The sequence below is a fragment of the Pelodiscus sinensis genome, chromosome 17 (genome assembly GCF_052426305.1).
Source record: "Pelodiscus sinensis isolate ZL-2025 chromosome 17, ASM5242630v1, whole genome shotgun sequence".
Lineage (NCBI taxonomy): Eukaryota > Metazoa > Chordata > Testudines > Trionychidae > Pelodiscus > Pelodiscus sinensis.
Window position 1 is genome coordinate 31,950,126 of NC_143068.1, and position 23,114 is coordinate 31,973,239.

Consider the following 23,114-nt stretch of genomic DNA (forward strand, 5'->3'; position numbering starts at 1 on the left):
AGACATGCCATTAGAAAAAGAGGTTTCAACCCATATGTTGTTCACACTAGGATTTTACCTAGGGTTAGCAAATAGGGATGTCAATGTGCAGTTGCTTACACGATTAACCGATAAACCTGGGTTTATTGGTTAATCCTGTCAAATACATTAACCCTCCCCCCCTTGCTGCCTCTGTATCAGAGGCTGTGGGGGATGGTGGGAGTGGCAGGAGCTGATGTCCGTGGAGCCGCCCGCCCCTCCATCTCTGCTCTACTGTCTCTAATAGAGAGGCCGCAGCAGCACAGAGTGTGAGGCGGAGCAGCCGGGAACCAGTCTACACGGGGAGCCAGCTCCCCATGTGTATCTGCTCCCACAATACCACTTGTTCCCCCCGCCCCCTGCTGCCTCTGAGGCAGGGAGGGGGCATGAGAGGCTGCCACGGAGCAGCCTCTGTCTGCAGCAGGCTCAGGCTCACCATGGACCGAGGCTGCTCCGTGGATGCCAACGCAGCTTCTGTTTGTGGGGAGCTTGTTCCCCCTGCGGATGGGGCTGCTGCTGCCCCTGCATCAGAGGCAGCAATACTGGGCGGCAGGCGGGAGCCAGTCCGCGCAGGGAGCCAGTATCAGAGGCAGCAGCACAAAGTGGCTAGGGGCTCCCCGGAAGTAGGCCAGCAGTGCACTGGCTGCCGGCCTCACCTCCGGGGACTATCGAATGTCATACACTAACATCCCTATTAGCAAACAGTGCAATACTCACTTCTTTCCCTTACAGTGGCCACACCCTAATTCATTTAAGATAAATGTTTCTAGCCTGGCTGTTGTGAACACTCCTTCCAGGAAACAAATGAAAGCCATGGCACTGTTTTCTTCTTGAGTCCATAGACATGGCTGGTGGGCACACAATGACAAGAACTGTTCACCTCTCCAATCATTTATGCCACAATCCCAAACTGTCCTCCACCCATTCTTGGGTGCCAAGTCCCACCTGCCAAGACTAATCTACCCCACTTATGCCCGTGACAGCTTCTACCATGGCTACATGTTGCCAAAAGAGTCAAAGGCAGGAAGAGAACATGGAGATGGTGTAAAATGAACTTACTGTTGCTACTCCCAGTTCTTTTTCCATTTTAGTTTATTTAAATATATAGCTGCCAGAACATCACCTTTGCAGCACTGTGGTGCAGTAGCAAACTAAGTAGTCTTACTACATACTTCAGATAAAGCTTGCCAAGAAGAACAAGAAGCTTTGTTTAGTGTAAACACTCAATTAGTCAGGCTTTGTGGCTTCACTCCAAACATATATTCAGGCCATCTCTTCAATAGACGGAGCCCGAACCAGAGCCGGAGCCAGAATATTGTCTATTGCATGTTTGAAAGTGGGAGTTTCTGCAACTCGCTCCTGTAAAAATTAACTTGGACAATATACATAAACTCATGCACCACTTCCAACATTGTATGTATTACCACAAGCATGGCTCAAGCTGGTTTAGCATCTGAAACTGAACTTCTGAAGATCCACTGGTGCTGTTTGTAGCCCTTTTCCTTCTTTGATAAAATGTCTCCAGGTTGCACACATTCAGAAGCTGTTCTGCAGCCAGCCAGCATCAACTCAAGATAACATTTAATAATTAATTTGCTTGCAGTAGTACCTACAGTGGCATAGACCCCTTCAAACATGGAAATGAAATGTATATTAGAAAATATACATTCTGAAAGTTATCCTCTCTAATGAGGAAGAGGGCATTCCACTAAGATTTCATTTACTAGAACCATACACTACAGTAAAACACTTTAAGGTAAGAATCCCTAAGCTTATACATCAGACCTGCATCACAGAAGAATGCAGAAACAAAGAAAGCTAAACTGGTTAAGGCACTCGTAGCTTTAACAGCAATGCTGCAGAAAACTTGCAGAACACCCACTCCCATTAATTAAGCTAGTCACCATATGGACTAGATTAGGGGGCTGGGAAGATGTACCAAGGTAACTTGAAGCATTAGTCTCTTAGAGACATCTTCAAGAACCACAGCGTAGGTACTGAACACGGTGAATTATAAAGCTATTAGATTTGAGACAATCCAGCAAAGTATGGCAAGTAATTGATATACTGGAGAGGTCTCCCAAGCTATTTTGATTCTGTAGTGGTTCTATCATGATATGAACATGTTTTACAAAGGAATTGTGACCAAACATTCTGCATATTTATGTTGTCATTGACCATTTCTAGCATTTTTTTTAGCAGCTAACGAAGGCTGATGATAAACAGCCTGCAGTGTCTCCTGCTGTTACCTCAATACTTCCAGCAGATGGGAAGATAAATGGCTGCTTTTTTAGAAGGAAAGTACTCATCTGAAGGGGCAGAGAAAAAGACACATGAACATTCTAATTACCAACATTGAAGGCTAGTGTAACCACAACGGGGCAGATTTGAACCTGGGATCTTTGGAGCTTAGTATTGGAGTCACTCCAGCTCCAGCTGTAAAGCCAGCTGGCTCTCATCTTAGGCTGCAGAGTTCCTTTGTTCTTTATCTCTAAGCAGCCTAAGTATCACTACATGGGACAGTGAACCACACAAGGTGTGTGAGTTACACTAGCATTCAGTCATTGAAAGCAAGCAACATCTCACACATTCAGAGGAAAATTATTCACTGCAAGAAACCAAGCTCACTGTAATCTCTGATCACATCACAGCTACCAACAATTTACAGTTCTATTTGGAAGGAATGTTGCTATTGAAGACTTTGAATAGAGATTCAGTTGATATTTTTGGAGCAAAGTCTTAGGACTGTATTTTTTCTATGAAAACTGCAGCGAAGTACAAACAGCAATCCAGGTTTACCCGCAGAACAGAGGAAGACTGGAAGAAGAGTTATTAAATCTTCATGGGAAAGCAGCAAAGGTTACTTTCATTAGTTTTCCACTATAGGGCCATAACTCAGTAGGATTTGCTGTGGATTTATTAAATAATGCTTTAAATTGTGTTATATATTTCTGACAGACAGAGAAGCTGTAGACAGACTCCCCACCTTGGCTTCCAAGTCTTAATTGCATGAACATAGTGTGTTTTGACAACGTTAATGACACAGGTGTAGGTAGACAATTCAATTACAATTACAGTGTACCTTTTACTAGACTTTTTTCTTGATGAATTAATATTGTACAGCCTATCTATTTTGATGTGGATACACTGCCACTGTTCTAAGAAATTTAAAGTTAAAGAGTTAAGTCTAGAACTAACAAGTTCACATTGCCGAACAAAGAGCATGTGTGTGATTTAGTTGTGCCAGGTTAGTGGTAGCACAAATGCTCCAATCAGTTAAGTGAATGGGCTCAAAGGGGACAGAATTCACACACTTTGTCACAGCTGCGATGTTTGGTTATAGCATTCTAAAGGACTAGACCCCACATTTAATATACACTTATGACGTTGGCAAAAGGAACCACATTGTGCCTATTTCAGTCTGCCATAGCCTTAAAATAAATAGTAGAAAGAAAAGATTTGTAAAAAATGCAGAGGCAGTTACTAGGAAAGATGAGTCAAATGCACACTAGAAAGGTTAGAAACAAGACTAATTCTCTGCCAAATTCACACAAGCTGGGTGCTACTGAAGAGGTGCACTAATATTTGCTATTCCAGGAACGAATGCTGTGTGCAACTCTGTCTATTTGGAATATCCAGCACTATGCGATCAGTGATTACATCAAATGCTTACCACCTGGGTATTCCCAGCCACATAGGAAAAGGAGAATCTCTGGGAAGAATGAGAACTATGATGAAGAAACTGCCCAATGTTTAAAGAGTCTGCTCTTTATAAAAAGTTATTTTAATAAATTAGGTATTAGAGTACACAGAGTCCAGGATAAGAGTTGGTGCCCTGCAAACAACTCTGGAGAAAAGTTAAATACTGTATTTTATGGGATCTCTTTTCTGTAAACTCATTAATTAACTTCAAACAGATCTTCTCTCTCCATTAAGTTCAGCCCATGTAAAACAGTTCTGGCACAGAATGGAGTAAGTGAGTTTCTGCTGTTCTTGGTGCAGACACCTTGATTATCACAATGCTTTTGCACTGAACCTGTCTGCAAAGGTTTTTTTCCTCTAAAGCAGGGGTCTCCAAACTTTTCAGCCCGAGGGCCGCATTAACTATCAAACAGCAGTTCGGGGGCCGACTACACACTTGAGGTCCAAATAAAAAACAATCAAAACATGGATGTTGTTTTTAATTATGTATTTAATATTATTTTATTCAGTTATTATTTAATAACACATTCATACACTACACATGAACACCTGTATTAGTGTGAATGGTGAAATTGTTTCCTGGATGCCAAAATAGCAGACATTTCTGGCTTTAGATTTGTTGTCCCTAACATCAACAGTGACCTGAGATTATCATCGGACAAGTTTGTTCTCAAATTGTTCTTCACGTATTTCATTCTTGAAAATGTTTGTTCACACAGGTATGTTGTTCCAAAGATTGAAAGGTACCTTGATGCAAAAGTTTTGACATTAGGAAAGTCTTCCTTGGGCAAAAACTGGTAAAAACCCACCAGTCCTATTTTGAACTTGTCCTTAAGGAGGTCATTTGCTTGCAACTCAATGACTTCCAGCTGCAGTTCATCTGGGCAACTGGCCACATCTGCTTCAAATGGGTTTTGAAACAATCTCACTTCTTCTGCCTTTGAATCCAAAAAGGTCTCCACGGGCCGGATGAGAGGGCCTCGCGGGCCGCATCCGGCCCCCGGGCCGTAGTTTGGAGACCCCTGCTCTAAAGCTATACAACCCACATCATTTAACTCCCTTGGGACTAATGTTCATGTAATGGAGTTTATTAGCACTGGCTGAAGTCATCCTGTGCTCTTTTCCTCCTTCCTCCCCGGAAAGGCTTATGCTCTACAATTAGTAGATACTAATTTTACATTAAGATTCTGGACTAAATATGATTGTGTTTAGTAGCCAGCCTTGCCAGATCAAGGCCACTAATACTCAAGCACAGGCAATAATGATATTTAGAGATGATCCAAAACTCCAATTGTTCATCTGAAGGCCTTTGAATTATTTCCATTTGATCCCTTGACTCAAATCTACCCTTATGATTTGGTTTCCCTGTTTGGCACCATACACTGATGGGTGTGACATAAGTACCTAGATCAGAATAAGCACACATACAAGGCCAAAAGGATAATTTTTCATAAAGTACAGCTAAAATCTAGAGGATTTTTTTAAACCAATCTGAATCCTAGTTCTTACCTGGCCTTAAGCCCGAAGTGAAGGCTAAACCTTATCAAGATTTGCACACTTCCTTTTGACACATCTGAGTTACAGATATTGCCAAATTCAGTTGCTTAGGAATTGTCTTAGTTCAGCGAAGACTATTTTAACTTAGAACTTTCCCTTTGAAAAGCTATGAACGCAAAAGTGTAAGAACTAGAAACTGACTAAATTAGCTATCCAAGCCAAATGAAATGCTAGAAAAAAATGTCAGAAGAAAGTGAATTGCAACATTCTCATAGTTTAGTTGACAGACTTCAAAAAGAAACTAGATTACTTTGTTAGTGTCCCTTGGACATAGGCCTTTTACTGACTGCTACACTTCCTGCCCTCACAACTAGGCCAAACCAACACTAGATGGCGTTTAGTGAAATCCTGAATTGATTGCACATGAATATATGGGAATGCTGTAATTCCTTACTAGATTATTTTAGTGGTTATACCAACTTCAAGTCACTGGAAATATTTATGAGGTTATATATTCCCCATGCCCTAGAGTGAAAAACAGCTCAAGTATAGTTGGTTTTGTGTTACCCACAATTATTGAAGCCATCTCCTGCTGTCCAAGGAGCTACCTCTTCCACTGCACAGTGAGACAGTAGCAGCCTTGCTGGTACAGCAGCTAACACAAGTGTCTAAAAATCTATGCAGTACTTTAATATTAGTTTTTGCATCTAAAGATATGAGAATTTGGGGAAAGCTACAGTGATTCTAGAGCTTTAAGAAATTCTTCCTGTTCTCTTTCATCAAATTAGTGGACTCATAGATGAATATCAGAGATCTCTGTAGTCACTGAACATGAAAAGGAATCAAGGTCTAGCCCTGGGGTTCTCAAATGGGGATCATGACCCAAGTGGCTGGCAGGGTTATTACATGGGGGTCACAAAATGTCAACCTCCACCTTTTATAATACAGTGTTAAATATATTTTAAAAAGTGTTTTTAATTTATATGGGAGTGTCATGTTCAGGAGTGTGCTGTGAGAAAAGCATCATCAACACAAAAGTTTGAAAGCCACTGGTCTAGTCCACATCAGTAATGAACACATGGACTGAGTCACTTCCCCTATTAGACCCCACCCTCTCCAAACATCCACTCCCCATTATGCTAGATAGTTGTGCTTATTAGCAAGGAATGTTAACTTTCATACTGCAGAGAACTGATGCTCTCATGTTATTGGATTTTAATGAGTGTAGGTAGATCATTGTTGCACCCACTAGTGTGTGTTTGCCCCAAACCCTGACACTGTCTAAGCTACTTACATACTTGCACAATCTGTGTGTGCAAAGTTACGAATATGGGCTTTGTATTTATATTTTACATGTTCTTTGCTGGGAGGGGCAGTTGCTCAATACTGCACGGATAATGGCTCTTGGGTGTCACCAATTGACACCTGAGGCGCACATAATGGCCCCTAGCCTGAGGAGGACACACCTGCGGACTACATGGTTCCTGGACTAAAATGGGTAGAAGCTGGTTCATGGATTATGCGATCAGCCCGTTTTGGGACGCACCAGCATCCAGAAAAGGAATGGATTCTCTCTCTGCGTGGGAAGATTATAGAAGTACCATGAGGGCACCTCCATATTGTCTTCACTCCTGCCCTCTGCTCCAGAAGCAACATTGGTGGGGACAGAGGGCCCACAAGGATTTGGTGACCTGTTCTGACATAGGATGTACACCAGAGATTTAAGTTGGCAGTTTGTTAGAGAATCCATTACGTACATCAGTGACCAAATTCTTGATGCAAGCTCTTAGCAGAGATGTAACAATCTCACTCTCAACCTTTTCTTTCTTTTATTAATAAACCTTTAGATTTTAGTTTCTAAAGGACTGGCACAGTATGCTCTATTGGGTAAGATTCGAGGAAAAAATTTACCTGGGACTGTGGCTAGTCTTTTGGGACTGAGAGATCCTGTATGGCTATGGTGAGAATGGATTTTATAACCTCTCGCCTGCCTACGGTCTGACTGTGGCACAGGGAATGCCAGGGTGTCTATGGGACTTTGCTTGTGAGGTTTCTTGCTGGCTAAGGTGTCAGCTGTAGTGCTCTGTGTGACTATTTGGTGCCTTACAGGGAAGGACCCCAGTCTTGGGTTATAAGTAGCCTGGGTTTTGTGCAATTAGCCTTGATTTAACTGTTAGCAGTGCCCAGACTGACCTGTAATATTACAGATGCATATTATCTTTGTTGCATAATATTACAAGTCCAGTTGTCTCCAACTTGAAGGTCTCTACATCTGTGATGGAGCCAAAGGGCTAGACTCCATTTTCTCATGATTTATGCTGGCATTAAAATAGAGTTCCATCTTCCTGCAGAAGAACAGAACAGGCTCTCAAATCTTTTCAATACCACTACTTGAAACAGGATGAATGAGCTGCAATGGAACAATAAGGTACTTCTTCCCAGTATGAGGAAGACTACAATATGTTATCAGTTTGCGGAACAAGAGAATCAGGTATTTAAATGTTCTGGAAACTGCTGAAAATTGAAATAAGAGTTATCAAAGCCAGATCTTTCAGAACACTGTTAGAGAAAGTGTTGGAGAAAGGATTGCTGAAAATAGAGCTGTGACCAGAAATAGCTTAAAAATTATGTATTAAAACCTGAGCACTATATCCTGGATCACATGGAACAGTTGTATCAGATACATTTTGCTAATCAACTGCAATGTACAGAACTGAAAATGGAAAAAACCTAGTCATGAATTCCAGATGTTTAACTGCTCTCAACTTTGTGAGCCCTGTTCCACTTTCACTCTAGCACTGGAATCCAGAGAGCTTACCTCATGTCACCAAGTTTCCGGCTGATAACAGAGCCCACATTGGAAAGGGCAGCTGAAGTCTTCTGTCCTGCCTGGGACAGGGTTTCCTGAGTCTTCTTATAACTAAAGCAGAAAAAATTTGAACTAAAGGTTAGTAGGGGGAAATATTACAAGCAGACAAGTGAGAAGCAACCACCAGCATTTTGGAAAAGATGCCCAGGCAAAGAGAGAGGAGAACTAGATTAGCAAACTACATGAACGTGGCTGAAAGCTACTCTTCAGGTCTCGTATATACTTAAGGCTTTGAATTTCAGCAAGAAAATGCAAGTAGATTTAACTTTATTTCTTCACACCTACTCTATTTTTAAACGAGGCTGATATTTTAGTTTATCGTTAAATCTGATCATCAAGAAATATTTCAGTTAACAATTCAAAATTTCTAGTTTGGGATTTTTTTTTTTAAGTGTTTGTAGCTTCCCACTCTTCTTTTGCTCCTTTTAAGAAAAAAAATTGTCCCCTTCAGTATTGAACAACTGTTCTGATAAATAAACTTTCAGCCCTGAAGGAAGAGAAAGTATTTGTGTTGCAGTGTTCCGCATAGAAGAAGAAACCAGCAATACTGAGATGTTACAAAATAGATAAGAAATGCAAGAATGAGCATCACCTTTGCAACTGCAGCTTAGAACCAATAGCTAGAAAAGTTTCCCATCAGTTACCTTTAAACCACAGGTAAATGAAAGTAAAATTAGTTTTGGTCAGCACATCTTCAGTTTGATTTTATAAATATTTGAAAAGTTTGTCAGAGCGTTGGAGAGAAGAGGCTCTTAAGAGCCTTTCTATTTCCTTCAAGCCATGTTCTGGGACCACATTAGAACTTTAGCTGCCTCTCAAAATACATGTTCAGCCACTTGAACATCTGCATCCAATCCAAACTACGCTTGGGCTGACCATCAGCATCTAGATCTTCCACAACTTTTATCTTGTAAGACACACACACACAAAAGATGCAAACCCTAACAAGGGAGCAACAAATTAGAATTAAATTAAACCTGGGTTTTCTGGCTCCTGAGTATTTAAGGCTGAAGTTATCTTCTTATATAAACTGCTAGTGCATTTTGGAACAGGGCATATAAGAGTCACCCACTTTTCTCACAACCCTCAAATACCAACCAAAGCAAGAAGCAATTGGTTGAAGTACGCAAGTAAAGCTGACTTAGTTATTTCTATTTCACACTCCCCAGATGGGAGTGTGGGAGATAACACAATGCATTTTGAGACAGATTCCAAGAAATCCTCTTAAATTATGCTTTTTTTAAGTCCAACAGCCCACATGCTATAACATGAAAAAGCCTGGTTGATTCAGAAATACACTAGTTACTGCACATGCCTAGTACTTTACAAAGCTCAGTAATAAACCAACTTTACTTCCTCACCTCCAGTCCCAGCAAGAATGGCAACTCAAATTGTGTAATCTAGTCATTTATCAAATTCACACTAGTCAAAGTTAGATTAAGACAAAATCCAGAGACTACTGTCAAAATTTAACATCCAGATATTCATGCATCACTCAGGATCCCCTTTCTCCACAGCACAACTTTTTTTTTTTTGGTCAGAAGTGGTGGTAATTAAACAATGTCAGGGGAGAGACAGGTACTGAATGCTGCTACCTTTAACAAACTTTCCTGCACTGTTGCAGCTAATAAATTTATACCTGACCTGCAGGGTCAAAACTTCCTTGGAAAACTCGGATTTTTGTCCCCATCCTTCCTGGACATCTCCGGGCAGGTTGTCACAATGTTTAGTGCTATCAAAAATAGGGATGTCAACATGTAGATGACTACATGATTAACCCATAAGCCTGGGCTTATCACTTAATCCTGTCGACTACACGCATTTTCCTCCCTCTCTTCCCCCCCCCCCCCTTTGCTGCCTCTTTAGCAGAGGCAGCAGCGCAGGGCAGCAAGTGGGAGCTGGGTCTGCGTGGGAAGCTGGTTTTTAAACTGGCTTCCCTTGCACACCAGCCCCACCTGCCACCCCGTGCTGCAGCCTTTGCAACAGAGAGGGCAGCACGGGGGGCAGATGGCTCCCCAGGAGTGGGCCCAGCAGTGTACTGACTACCGGCCCCAAACCCAGGGACTATCAAATAGTGGGGTAACAATCAAATAGTGGGGTAACAATCAAATAGTGGGGTAACCACATCAAATTTTAATGGTTACATGACTATTCAGTGACACGCTCTCTAACATCCCTAATCCAACATAAATGTGACAAGAACTGAAGTCATACCACACATCATTTTTGGACTCCAGAAATGCCCATAAATTGAGAGGCCTGTAGCCAGACAGCTCCTCCCCCCCATCTCAAACAATCTTGCTTGCCCTCTGAGATGTCTGTATACAGAGCAGAGAAAGAACAATCAGCATAGCCATTAAGCTTTGATCTGCTTTGATGCGAGACCAGGATATGCGAGTTTCTCTGACTCTGAGTAACGATTAAGGAAATAAGCTAAGCTCGAGGCTGCAAGAAGTGCCCGGCTGGCACCTATGTTGATTCGAACACACACACAGTCCCTGGGAGAGGAATTTCCCACTGAGAAAAGAATCCCCAGTAATTCCAATTTAGTTATCTCTCTTACAAGTGTAAATTAAGTTCACAACTCCCTCGTAAGAACTGGTCTTACAAAAGACAGACCAGCCCCATTTGGCATGACAGAGAAGAAAGAGAAATACGTGACCCCATGAGTATAAAAGATTGGTCCAGCACACACTCACTTTGAGTGTCATTCTACCCTCTACCTGCTGGTCGGGTTAGGTGTTTGACCTCCCGAGGTTCTATGGGGACACCCACCTCGTATTTTCGTCTTTCCTAGGAATTGAGGGACCGGCCCTGGCCTGACATGCTGGAGTCGAGAGGCACAGAAGGGGATAAAAATTGTACCTGGATGTGGTCCTCTATCTTAAGTGTACACATAGAAAGAGTAAGCTGTTACTTGGTACCATTATTTCTATTTTTCTATCTTTATCTTCTTTGTAACCATTTTTAAGATCTATATTTTGCTAGTAGTTAAGAAATAGAACAATAGCCATTGCAACCATATGATTTATAAGCTTCCTCAAATAAACCTGTAACTGTTTAAGTTTTAACCTGACTCCTTCAGTTGCTGTAATAGAACCAAGCACAATTTAAAAGAACTTCAGCCGGTCATAAAGGGACAGATATAGGGAGAGCTTGGGCGTTTGGATTTGTGTCACACCCAGGTGGCAAAATCCATTGGGGCGCTTCTCAGCCTCCCCGAGGCTACCCGCTGCGAAGGAATTATGAATTCTAGCAGCTGAAATCTGAAGTGTAATAAGCTCTCTCTGTACACTTATTGGGGAGCCCTTCAACCTCTTCCAGGTTGCCCACTGCAAGGGACCCCGGTCTCAGCAGTTGAAGTCTCAGGTGTATAGTACACACACACACACACACACTCACTTACTGCCCTGACCGTCGGCTGACAAGGCCCCAGGTTCCAATGCAAGTTAGGACAGCGGGTTGTGCATATTAATAAAGACTGGTACTATGGCACTGGGTACATATGTAATATTTCATAAACTTCGATTGGCCCTGTATTTAATTTTTATGAAACAGAGCACTTGGAGCATTCCAAGTGTTTAAGAACTAAACTCCCTCGTTTAAAGTAATGCTGCAATGTTTGGGTTTTCAATAATGCACCATTTGGAACCTGGAAGTAGATGCAACTGATAAAAATTAGTGCCATCATTAGTTTCCACTGTCCAGGTTGACAGAAATGCTAGTGTAAACAGAGGGTAATTAGCAACAGGAACATTTTTACTTTACTTTCATCATAATCAAGTTTAACAAATGACTTAAGTAGACTGTCTCCAGTAGGGACAGGCAAGACTCCATGCAGACTCAAATAAGGGTATAGCTAGGGGCCTGCTATCCATGCTAGCACTGAACAAGCTAAATCCACAGCAGTGCAAAGGGCTGCCCACCCCAAGTATAGGTCTGTCCAAGAGACTAGGCATGCATTCGGGGCAGCTGGTACCTCCTGCTGCTGCTATGCTCCAATTTTAGCACACTAGCTCAACTACAGTTACTGTGGCTATGTCATGAGCTAGGAGTTACAAGCCCAGCCCAGACAGGGGATGTACCCACAGAGTTACACACAACCCTGCTTCCCACAAGCCAGAGAAAGCTTTACTGTACTATAAGAGGTCAAAGAACCAATTTCCAGACTAGGAGCAATTTCTAGGGCCTTTCAACAAGTATGCTGTCATTCCACCATCCCCCAAATCAGTTACGTAAATATAGGGACTACTAATTTGAGATACTTTGATATTCTTAACAGCTGAGGTCAAACAGAGAGGCAGGTCTCTCAAAGAGCCAGGACCCGACCTATACAGGACTTCAGACTAAAAATGTAATTGTACCTGGAAGTGACCAGAAAGCAAGAACTACTGGTCTAATATGTTCCAAGCAACTGACTCTGCCAGTTACAGCCAGTGCAGAATGCAAGTGGTCTCAAAGGGGAGAATACAATGAATTATTGCTATATGCAAGCCAAAAGCATGAACTAGTGTAGTGAGCTGAACAGACTTAAACTGCTTGCTGCGGAAGTGAGGTAGCTTTGCATGTGTCAGAGACGTACGTGGGAGCATCAAGGATATAAGAGCACTTTTGAACTGGGGATGCGAAGAACTAGTCGACTATCAATTAAGCAAATGCTTATCGGATAGTCGACAGGATAGTCAACTAGTCGCTTTTCCCCCCTTGCTGCCTCTATTAGGTAGAGGCAGCAAGGGTGGAGGGGAAAAGAGGGGGTACTTCAAAGTGGCAGGGCCACTTGAAGCCTGGGGCCAGACCCCAGGCTCCATGCAGCGCTGCCGCTTTGAAAAGCTGCATGCAGCCTGGGGACACCCCAATTGGCTGCAGCATTTCAAAGCGGCAGTGTCACACGTGGAAAAAAAGAATATGTAAATATGCAAATAAAATGTTCTCAGTCCACCAAAGCCCCAGCCTCCAAAGTCTCCCAGTGCTAGCCCTAACCCCTAGATTCCCCCCCACCCCTCCATTACCCCAGCATCAGCCGCTGACCGTAGAGTCCCCTGCACCGAACCACCCCCAGTGCCAGCCTCTTGCCCTCAGAGTCCCCTACTGCCAGACTCCAGTGCCAGTCTGTTTCCAGAAACCCACCACACACCCCCAAACCATCGCCCAATATTAGCCCCACCCCCAAAACCCCAAAGTGCAAGCCTTGCCACCCCACTACTAGCCCCAAACCCCAGAACCCCCCAGTACCAGCACCCTGCCTCTTAGAGCCCCCTCACCCCCACACTCCCCCAGAACTAGCCCCACCCCCAGAAACCTCCAGCACTAGCTGCACCCCTAGAGACCGCAGTGCCTGCCCCGCCCCCTTCACCTAGTCCTGCGCTGCCTCCCAGCCACCAGCTGAGTGCTACTGCCCCTGTCACAGCTGCTCTAAGGCTGCCATTCTGGGCTCTGTACAGTCCTACCGCCATGCAGCAAACGGTTCTTAACGTCCAGGAAGAGACCCTGCACCTGCCCTGCCTGGCCTGGCAACAGCCCAGCACCCACACACACATGGGATTGGCAGTGTCTGCAGCATAAGTGACAGAGGAGGACACACATTCCTGGTGGCTCGAGAGCTCCTCCCCAGGCCATTAACAGTTGGGGTGAAGGAGCACAGGGTCACTCAGCCTGTGTGCATCTTGGGCTCGTGGCACCCACCCAACAGCCAGGCAGTACTAGCCCCCTGGACACTCGCTGGTTTGGGTGAGGTAGCCTGGCTCCCCCTGCACAACTCCGACTGGCTCTGCCAGCTATGGCACTCTGGGACGTTGGGATGCGGCCAGACACGTGGTGCAGGCTGGAGCCAGCAGGGGAAGACCCCACAGGGGAAGCCAGGCCCTCTGGTGGAGGGACAGAAATCAGACACCCAGCATGGCTCACTGGGGCCTCTAATCTGATCCCCCTCGAAAATATCGATACAGGCCAGGACACTTACAGCCGCAAAGGCTCCGCCCCCTGGTCCCGAACATGCTGCCCACAACTAAAAGGACACAGGGTAGCCACCCAAGTGGCGACTGCTAGAGCTGAAACCAGGGCCATGCTTCACTGCAGCCCGCCTCCAGCCGTGGAACACAGGGCAGTCCATAGCGTCGCTCACTGTGGGAGGAGAGTTTTTAGTGCACACACCTTAGAGGGAACAGAGCTCTCCCTCGTCCTCCCCCCACCACAGCAGGCAGGGCTCATTAACAGCTGAGGGCATAGCCTGGCAGAGTGCTGCAGCCTGGCAGGCAGGGGTTCACAGCCTACCACTGGTCCATGCACCAGTGGTTGGAAACCACGGTCATAGATCAGGTATTTGCTTTCAGTTCAATCAGGAAGCTTGTAAGTTGTGGCGCTGAGCAGCTCATGCAGTGGTACGACAGACAAGGATTACTTATTCAGCAGAAGAGTCCCAAGAAACACGACAGGAAAAACAACTTGGTATTTCCTGAATCTGACTATGGGCTTTTATTACATCCTAGCTTCAGGAAGTTCTGCACTTGTTTCCCAGAATACCTTAGGAATATCACTTTTTATCCCTCCCCACTTAATTTAAAATTTGTGCATGGCTTGCTAGAGGGGGACAAGGCAGATGAGGTAATATCTTTATTTGGACTAACTTCTGTCAGAGAGAGAAATAAGCAAAAACTAGTCTCACTCACCTACAGTTGCTAGTCCTATAAAAATAATACTTCACTCACCGTCTCTCTCCAATGTGTGACCAACACGACAACAACATTGTCTAGCTTGCTAGCATTGCAACTGCCAAACAACATTCTTTCTAATGTCAATCCAAGCAGGAAGACTGGCATGTGAAAAGTATAAAAAAACCACTCAGCTCTTGGACAAGCTACATAGGGAGGCTTCATACTGTAGTTTTCTGGAAATTTATTATCTAACAGGAAGTGTCTTATTCTGTAAGAACACACCCAGGGAGAGAACTCTGCTTAAATGCTACCAAAGAAATCTATTTGCTGGCTTAGGTGCATCACCAAGAAACAGAACAGTCAGGATTTACTCTCATTTTGTAATTTAAGTGGACAAAATGCTTTGAAAACAGATCCCCACACTCTTAAGTTCTGATACATTAACACACACACACCCCGACACACACACATTCAGTCTACACTGTATAACACAATGAAAAAACTCTTCCATTTGCTCCCTGGCAGGAAGCCACCTTTATGCTGCCACACATACACTGGCAGTTAATATAATTCAAGTTACAAGAAAATAAACAAAGTTCCATACCAAAACGTACAGAAGGGTATTCAACTACAAGTGACGCAGGACCTACATCTGCTGTTATCTAAGCAAAATTGGAAAATTAAGGGGATCCTACCTGCTTCTCATAATCCACTCAGCTATAGTCCATTACAAATGGAGATGGTATTAAAAATCTAATACAGTTTGAGGGCTAGGGATAATTTTTATAATATACTGGTGGCATTTATTCAAGGTAAGATTTCATTCAGGCAGCTATGCAAAAGAAAAAAAAGTTTAATTTAATATGCAATTCCAAACAAGGAAGCACATTATGTAAGAAATCCCGCAGTCAAGATACTATGCAGCAGGCAATGTTGGCCATATTATGACAGGCAGCAAGGCTATTATGCAAGCTAAGCAAAGTTTATCTTTAGAACACAGTAGTTAATAGGAATCCTGAAGAACTGAGATGTGAGATGTAACAATCTGCTTTAATAGTATGAGTTAAGCTCACTGGTTAGACCTAGATTTTACTGCAACACTGCTAACACCCCAAAATCAGCATCGAAAGGAGGAACCTCCATCCAAAGGGACTGTTTAACGTCAGGAAAGAGCTTTCTGAGACCAACGGACAGAATAGAATAGCTGTGGAGTTCGTAAGCTTTTCACATTTACTCAATACTCTTAAAATGGTATATTGACTGCCTTGGAAACTGAAGTCCTAGTAATTCTGAGATCAGATACCACATAGGTATAAGTGCATGCTGCATCACGGTATTTACCCAATAAATATACATCTAGATATGATGCACATAAGAGGATTTTATAGGTAGTACTTATGGGACTAGTCAAAGCAGAAAATTGTTAGCTTGGGGCAGAGAGTATTAGTGGCAATGTGATTTTTTGAAAGAGTTGGTTAACACTAGACGTGAAACACTCACGCTTCTGATTGGGTTAATTTTTCATTCCAGTCCTCCAGTGTGCTGCTGGCTGAAAGATATCTACAAATACAACGGAGATTAGAAAAGGTGCCAATGCTTTCAAAACAGATGCCCTCCTTCCCGGACATTCCGATACATTAGATGCGTAAGGAAAACAAGTTCTATTCCCGTGAGACAGCTAGCAGGAGGAGGGAACAGCTCAAAACAAATTGTTCTTTTAGAAGTGGCAAACATCCAAGCCCAGGTTTCCTCTTGATTCCGATAACGATGGATGGCCAAACAAATTGCACAGATGTAAGCTAGGAGTACAGAACATATCAGACTAGTTCAAATTAAGTTGTAAGGTCTGCCACTTTGCTTCCAATGGAGAATCAGTCTCTCCCTCCCTTCTCACTATATAACAGCTACACTGCAGCATAGTATAGCGCTGAGCATAGGAACCAGGAATGAGAGTTATATTTCCAGCTCTCATATTCTTACATGACTTGAACAGGGTCATGCCAACTTTCTCTCCATTTCCTCACCTTTAGCAGGAAATCACATAAGTCCAAAAAACTTAAGATCTTTAAGAAACTTAGTAGAACTCTAGAAGTTCTACTACTGGCGTAATCTACTTGATTTTAGAACTATGATCAATGAATGCCTAATACTAACTAATGAACATATTCTAAAGACAGATGAGCAGGTAACAAGAAATGCACTGTAATAACTACTGTCTGCTAGTAACTAAATCGCTACTAAACACTACATCAACTAACAGAGGGGTAGCCGTGTTAGTCTGAATCTGCAAAAGCGACGAGGAGTCCTGTGGCACCTTATAGACTAACCGAAGTGTAGGAGCATAAGCTTTCGTGGGCAAAGACCCACTTCATCAGATGACATGCATCTGACGAAGTGGGTCTTTGCCCACGAAAGCTTATGCTCCTACACTTCGGTTAGTCTATAAGGTGCCACAGGACTCCTCGTCGCTTTTACATCAACTAAGATTCACAGCATTCTAACTTATATTGGCATCTAACAGACTAACAAAAAGCCTTTACTTGTAAATGGTCAAAGTTACACTGACAGTAGCAGCTTTGGCCCTCGTTCCACCTAGCACTGAACAGATCCAATCATCCTGTCTACCTTTGAAGCCAGCAGAATGGAGTCAGCTGGCCCCAAAGTATTTGCTATGTTTTTTATGGAGCAAAGGGGAGAAAGCACAGATTAGCTTTAAAATAGGAAATGTAAGACTCATTGTGATACTGCATGGAACTTCATTCACACTTTGCCTAACATGGCCTAGCTGACAGGCAACAGTAATTCTTTACACAAAATGAAGGATTAATATTAAGTGTGGTCTGGTAACTGATTGGAATTTTTCTTCAGCTATGGCAACAGACAGCCAAAGAGATCACAGAAATATCTTTTGCTTCCATCACCTCTGCAGCCGAGAGATACTTTGCCTGGGAGTCATTGTGAATAAGCAAGAGCCTTGAACGTGGCTTCACTGACCCAAGCATACAACCAACCCTTTAATGCCTAAAAGAATGAGATGCAGTACAAATTGGAGAACAGAGCGAGGAACAAGTAGGTGCTGCTGATGACCAAAGGAACTCACAGTTCAGACTGTGTCACTTTCTCATTCCATTCTCCAAGTTTCTCAGTTGTTTTCATATAACTGGAAACAAAAAACCTGGTGATGAATCATATTTTCAAGTGGGAACATTTTAATAAGGATAAGTCAACACGTCTGAAATTTAAGTTGCATGTGAAATCAGACAAGGATCAGAGACTGAGGGGAGAAGAAATGGGTAAGAAGATGTAGAGCAAGAAAGTTCTTCCCATATGATGGCATTGTCAGTCAGCTCAGACTCTAGTTATAGCCAACATGAGAATACTTATATGGGATTGTATTCTTTTGGCTGCAATGCCTCCCCTCCCTCTTGAAGAGGCTCATTAAGGAGTGGTGGTGCTCTTAACTCACCTTAGTAATAGAGATGTAGCCGTGTTAGTCTGGTCTTGCTGCAACAAAAGACAGGACTATGCAGCACTTTAAAAGACTAACAAGATGGTTTATTAGGTGATGAGGAAGTGGGTCTGGCCCACGAAAGCTCATCACCTAATAAACCATCTTGTTAGTCTTTAAAGTGCTGCATAGTCCTGTCTTTTGTTTTAACTCCCCTTGTTTGTATGTGCTTCATACTGCCAGACGGGGGAAAAATTCTTAATTTTAATAGTAGTAGTACCCGTCAGGGATACAAACTGTCTGGAATGACTCAGCCAGTCTAAACCATAACCTCATCTCTTTTCCATGAAGTGTAGGTACCTCACTATATTCTGTGCCTGGGAGCAGTTTGGTAGGGCCCAAGCAAATTCACAGCTGTGAAAAGTGCATCACAGACCGTGAAATCTGGTTTCTCTTCTCCCCCCACCCATGAAAGCTGGTCTTTTGTTTGCTGTTACTCTATACTATACAGGCTTCACAAGGGAGACCAGTGTTTCTCAAACGGGGGGACCTGACCCAAAAGGGAGTTACAAAGTAGTTTCAATTTTTTATTTGTATTTTTATTTTTTTGCAGGGGGTTGGCAGTGTTGCTGTACTGCCATCCTTACTTCTGCGCTGTCTTCAGAGCTGGGTGGCCGGAGAGTCACAGCTGTTGACTAGCTGTCCAGCTCTGAAGGCGGTGTCCCACCAGCAGCAGCACAGAAGTAAGGGTGTTAATAGCATATTAAGCCATTCTTACTTCTATGCTGCTGCTGGCAGGCAGCAGTTCTGCCTTTAGACTTGGGCTCCCAACCAGCAGTTGCTGTTCTCCTGCTGCTTAGCTCTGAAGGTAGTGCCATCACCAGCAGCAGTGCAGAAATAAGGATGGCAGCACCATAACTCCCCCCATAATAACCTGACAGCCCCTCCCCCTCCAACAACTCCTCTGAGAGTTAGGACCCCTCCAACTACACCACCATAAAATTTCAGAAGCAAACAGAATTTTAAAAATAGATTTCATCTATGACCACGGTTTTGATATAGTCCTATTTAAAGGGCTCAAAAACTGGTGACCTGAAGCAGGGATTGAGAATACGGTCTTCTACATATTAGAAATGCCTTGTGCAATTTCTTCTGAACACTAAGGCTTTGTCTACATCACCACATTTGTCAGACAGGCATGTGGAAAAAACCCACACACCCAACCAACATAAGTTTCACCAGCAAGAGCGCTGGTATGTACAGCATGCTGTCGGTAGGCAAGGCCCTCTAAGAGGTACAGAAACAAAGAGATTAGACTGTTCTGCTTAATAGCAGGGAGATCTCTGCAAGTTCTCTAATACAGAAACTGTTAAGGAAGGAGTCGCTTGAGCTCACAGAATAGATATTTCATTTAGGACAATAAATGGGGCATTGAGATTTAGAGCTCAATTTCAGTTTGATTTTCTTCACCTTTGACCATCAAATGAGCGGTACTGAGTATTACATGCACTAGGGCTACATGCACTAAAAACCAATTCTAATCCCTGTTAAGATATACAATTAAAAGCCGTATGTTTGACTAATGGAACAGATTTTCATTGAGCCAACATACTGGTTTTCATTATAAACACTGAATGAGAATTAGCATTTCAAACTTGAAAAAGTAAGTATCGTATATACTCGAGTATAAGCCGAGTTTTTCAGCACATTTTTGGTGCTGGAAAATGCCCCCCTCGGTTTATACTCGAGTCAGCGTCTCGAGAACTGAGGCGGGCGGGCTCAGCGCGTCTCTGCCGCCGGCCGGGTCTAGCCGCGTGAGCCCGGAGCTCCGGCCCCAGTAACAGAGGCGCTCGGGGCGGGGGGCGCTGCCGGGAGCGGGCTGGGCTCCGTGGGTCAGGGGCCGTCGCTGCGCGGGGCGCTCGGAGCCTCTGCCGGCCGCTTGGGTTGCGGGTGCGCCCGCAGGTGCTGCTCGGAGCCAGCGGCCTCACCCCGGGGCCGCCGGCAGGGAGGCTCGGGGAGCAGCCGAGAGGGGCTCTGGCCTGGGAAAGGTCCGGGCGGGGGCGGCGGGGGCTGAGCTGGTTGGGCCGAGTGTCCAAGCGATCTTCTAATATTTAACATTATTTATTTATTTATTTCTCCTACCAAGAAATCTTAAGTACTTGCACTGAATTTGTCCTAAAAGGTAAAACCCTGCATGTAAAGTTTATTGTCCAGTGAGATCTATTAGATGATCATTAATTAATATACAATCTCTCTCAACTTATGACGCTGAGCTGTATACTCCTTACACAATATGTGGAATACAGGGGATGGAGTGGGTGGATTCTATAAGGAGTGGGGCTTATTGTTATTGTTTTTCTTTGAAATAAATATTCATGTAATTTTATTGGTATCTATCTTCATTTTTTACATTTACCAGTAGCTGCCTCATTTCCTACCCTAGGCTTATGCTCGAGTCAATATTTTTTCCCAGTTCTTTGTGGTAAAATTAGGTGCCTCAGCTTATATTCGGGTCGGCTTATACTCGAGTATATACGGTACTTATTCCAGGACCATTCCAAATAATCAAGCCACTGAACTATGACATGCACTAATTAGAAGGGCTGTGTCTAGACTGCATCCCTTTTTCGTAAAAGGGATGCGAATTAGACATATCGCAATTGCAAACGAAGCGGGGATTTAAATCCCCCCCGCTTCATTAGCATAAACATGGCTGCCGCTTTTTTCTGGCTCGGAGCTTTGCCGGAAAAAAGCGCCAGTCTAGACGCAGATCTTTCAGAAAATAAAGCCTTTTACAAAAGAGCCCTTATCCCTCTTAAAATAATGAAGCAGAGGGGATTTAAATCCCCGCGTCATTTGCAATTGCAATATGTCTAATTTGCATCCCTTTTACGGAAAAAGGATGCAGTCTAGACACAGCCAAGATGTTTTACCCAAATCACTTCCCAGACAATCACAAATGCTAGAGTTCTGGGACTTTTTGCTGGGTTTCTTTACCCTCTGTCACATAAATGTCACAGAGGAACCTTACTGGGAAGGAATTGCTTTTTACAGTAAGTTATATTTATGTTTGAAATCTATGGCACAGGGAACACTTACGCATTGGAGACTTGGACATCATGCCAGCTCTTTGACAGATTCTGCTTCAGTCCATCAAAAGTGGTCAAACCCAGTTTTCTCTTCAGCTCCCCACAGTGCCTCTCTTTGGCAGCCAATACCTGTCGCAGGGTACCAATCTCCTCTTCTACCTACAAGATAGGCTCCCAATTAGAAGCATGCCTTAATGTTACCCAACTCCAGTTTGATCACAATTTTTAATACAATGATTAAACCTGGAAAAAAATAGGCAATAGTTTTCACAGCTGCCTCAACGTAAATCTGATATACACTAACATTCTAAAAATGTGAGAAGAAATCCTAATTCCAGAAACCAAATTAAATTTGATTTTAAAATTGTAGACAGCTTAAGCTTTAGTATAACATCAGTTAAAATTCAGGGTTAAGTTAAAAAAAACTAACCCTACTGAACACTTAATGCCATGAAAAAAAAAATCACAGAAGCCTTTCCTAGGACTGGATCCTCGGTAAAAGTTAATTCTATTGAGAGGTTTATTTTTGTCCATTTGTTATTATTGAGAAACTAAGATACATCTATATCTGTGGTTTATTTTCTGGTTTCAAGCCTGTTTGCCATCATAAGTGTAAGCATCAGAAAATAGGTGGATGTAGAAAAAAAAATCTTAGCAAGCCACAACTCAGTAAATCTGGACTGCTTTCATTACTGAAACTGTGTTCAAGTCAAAGAATCAGAATAGTTTTCCTCAGTGAGCTCAGGGAACAGCTGTAGCTCTTACTTCCTTTTTTATTTCAGGTGCAAGTAACCAGAGCTGACATTTGAAGAGGTTACCTTATTTGCCCATTCAACTTTGCAAACCTGCAATATCATAAAAGCTTTTAGAACCAAACCCATTACCTGTAATGGGAAGGAGCATTAAAAGGAACTCCATGTTCTCATAATTTCTCCCCCATATTTCACCTGTTTTCTCACGCTGAAAGAAGCTTAAAATAGAGTGGCTTTTCGTTTAGCCTCAGTTTATGGAAAACCATTTTCCTTTTAACTTTGATGTCAGGACAAGGGTGATAAAGGTGCTAAATGCTGCAGCAAAACCAGGAAGGAAAACATGAAATAAAGCATATTGTTGAAGTCTACAATATTAGTAGTAACTTTTATGTTTCAGCAGCAGTGATGGATTTAGATTAGGGATGTTAAAATGCTGTTGACTGATTAGTCAAGTAGTCGATGGAATTTCCATCGACTACTCAAATAGTTGATAGGCACTTGTACATTTCAAAGGAGGAATGCGGAACTCCAAGTACAGCCCAGAACCAGCGGGAAATCCCGCTGACTCAAGGGTGCCTGTTTTGAAATATACAAGAGTCCCCCACTGATTCCAGGCTCCATGCTATGCTGCATGCAGCGCAGAGTCCGGGGTCAGCTGGGAATTCCTGGGCTCTGTATGGCATTTCCCCAGAACCCAGGGTCATCTGGGGAGCCCCCAGCTAATCCCAGGTTCCACATGGCATTTCCCCAGAACCCAGGGGAATGCCATGCAGAACCCGGAGTCAGCTGGGGAATCCCCAGGCTTGGCATTTTAAAGGGGCAGCACCACACAGCTGCACCTTTGAAAGGCCACCTGGGGTTTCAAAGCAGCAGCACCACACAGCTGATCCCCAGCTCAGCTATGCAGAGTTGCTGCTTTGAAGTACCTCTTCCCCCACCCATTGCTGCCTCTCTCATAGAGGCAGCAAAGGCCGGGGGGGGGGGGGGAGAGGATTGACTACTCAACTAGTCCTTAACATCCTTAATTTAGATTGCAGAAGAGACTCGCATTACACCATTGCTCAAATCTAAAATATTTCGCATCCCTTA

The 23,114-nt window shown here is 43.4% G+C and overlaps 1 protein-coding gene across 13 annotated transcripts in view; it reads right to left on the minus strand.

The window, feature by feature from the left end:
- TPD52L2 (TPD52 like 2) overlaps positions 1-23,114 on the minus strand; it is a 51,650-nt gene that overhangs the window by 13,895 nt on the left and 14,641 nt on the right. For 6 of the 13 annotated variants that reach the window (XM_006132471.5, XM_075900984.2, XM_075900982.2 and 3 more), the window contains 3 exons: positions 21,284-21,432; positions 16,237-16,296; positions 8,036-8,137 (listed from right to left, as the gene is read on the minus strand). In XM_006132471.5, coding sequence (XP_006132533.3) covers positions 8,036-8,137; positions 16,237-16,296; positions 21,284-21,432 — 311 coding nt within the window. Of the gene's footprint in view, positions 1-8,035; positions 8,138-16,236; positions 16,297-17,836; positions 17,897-21,283; positions 21,433-23,114 lie in introns of all 13 variants that reach the window. The other 7 variants (XM_075900986.2, XM_089769747.1, XM_075900990.2 and 4 more) reach the window with 3 other exon arrangements.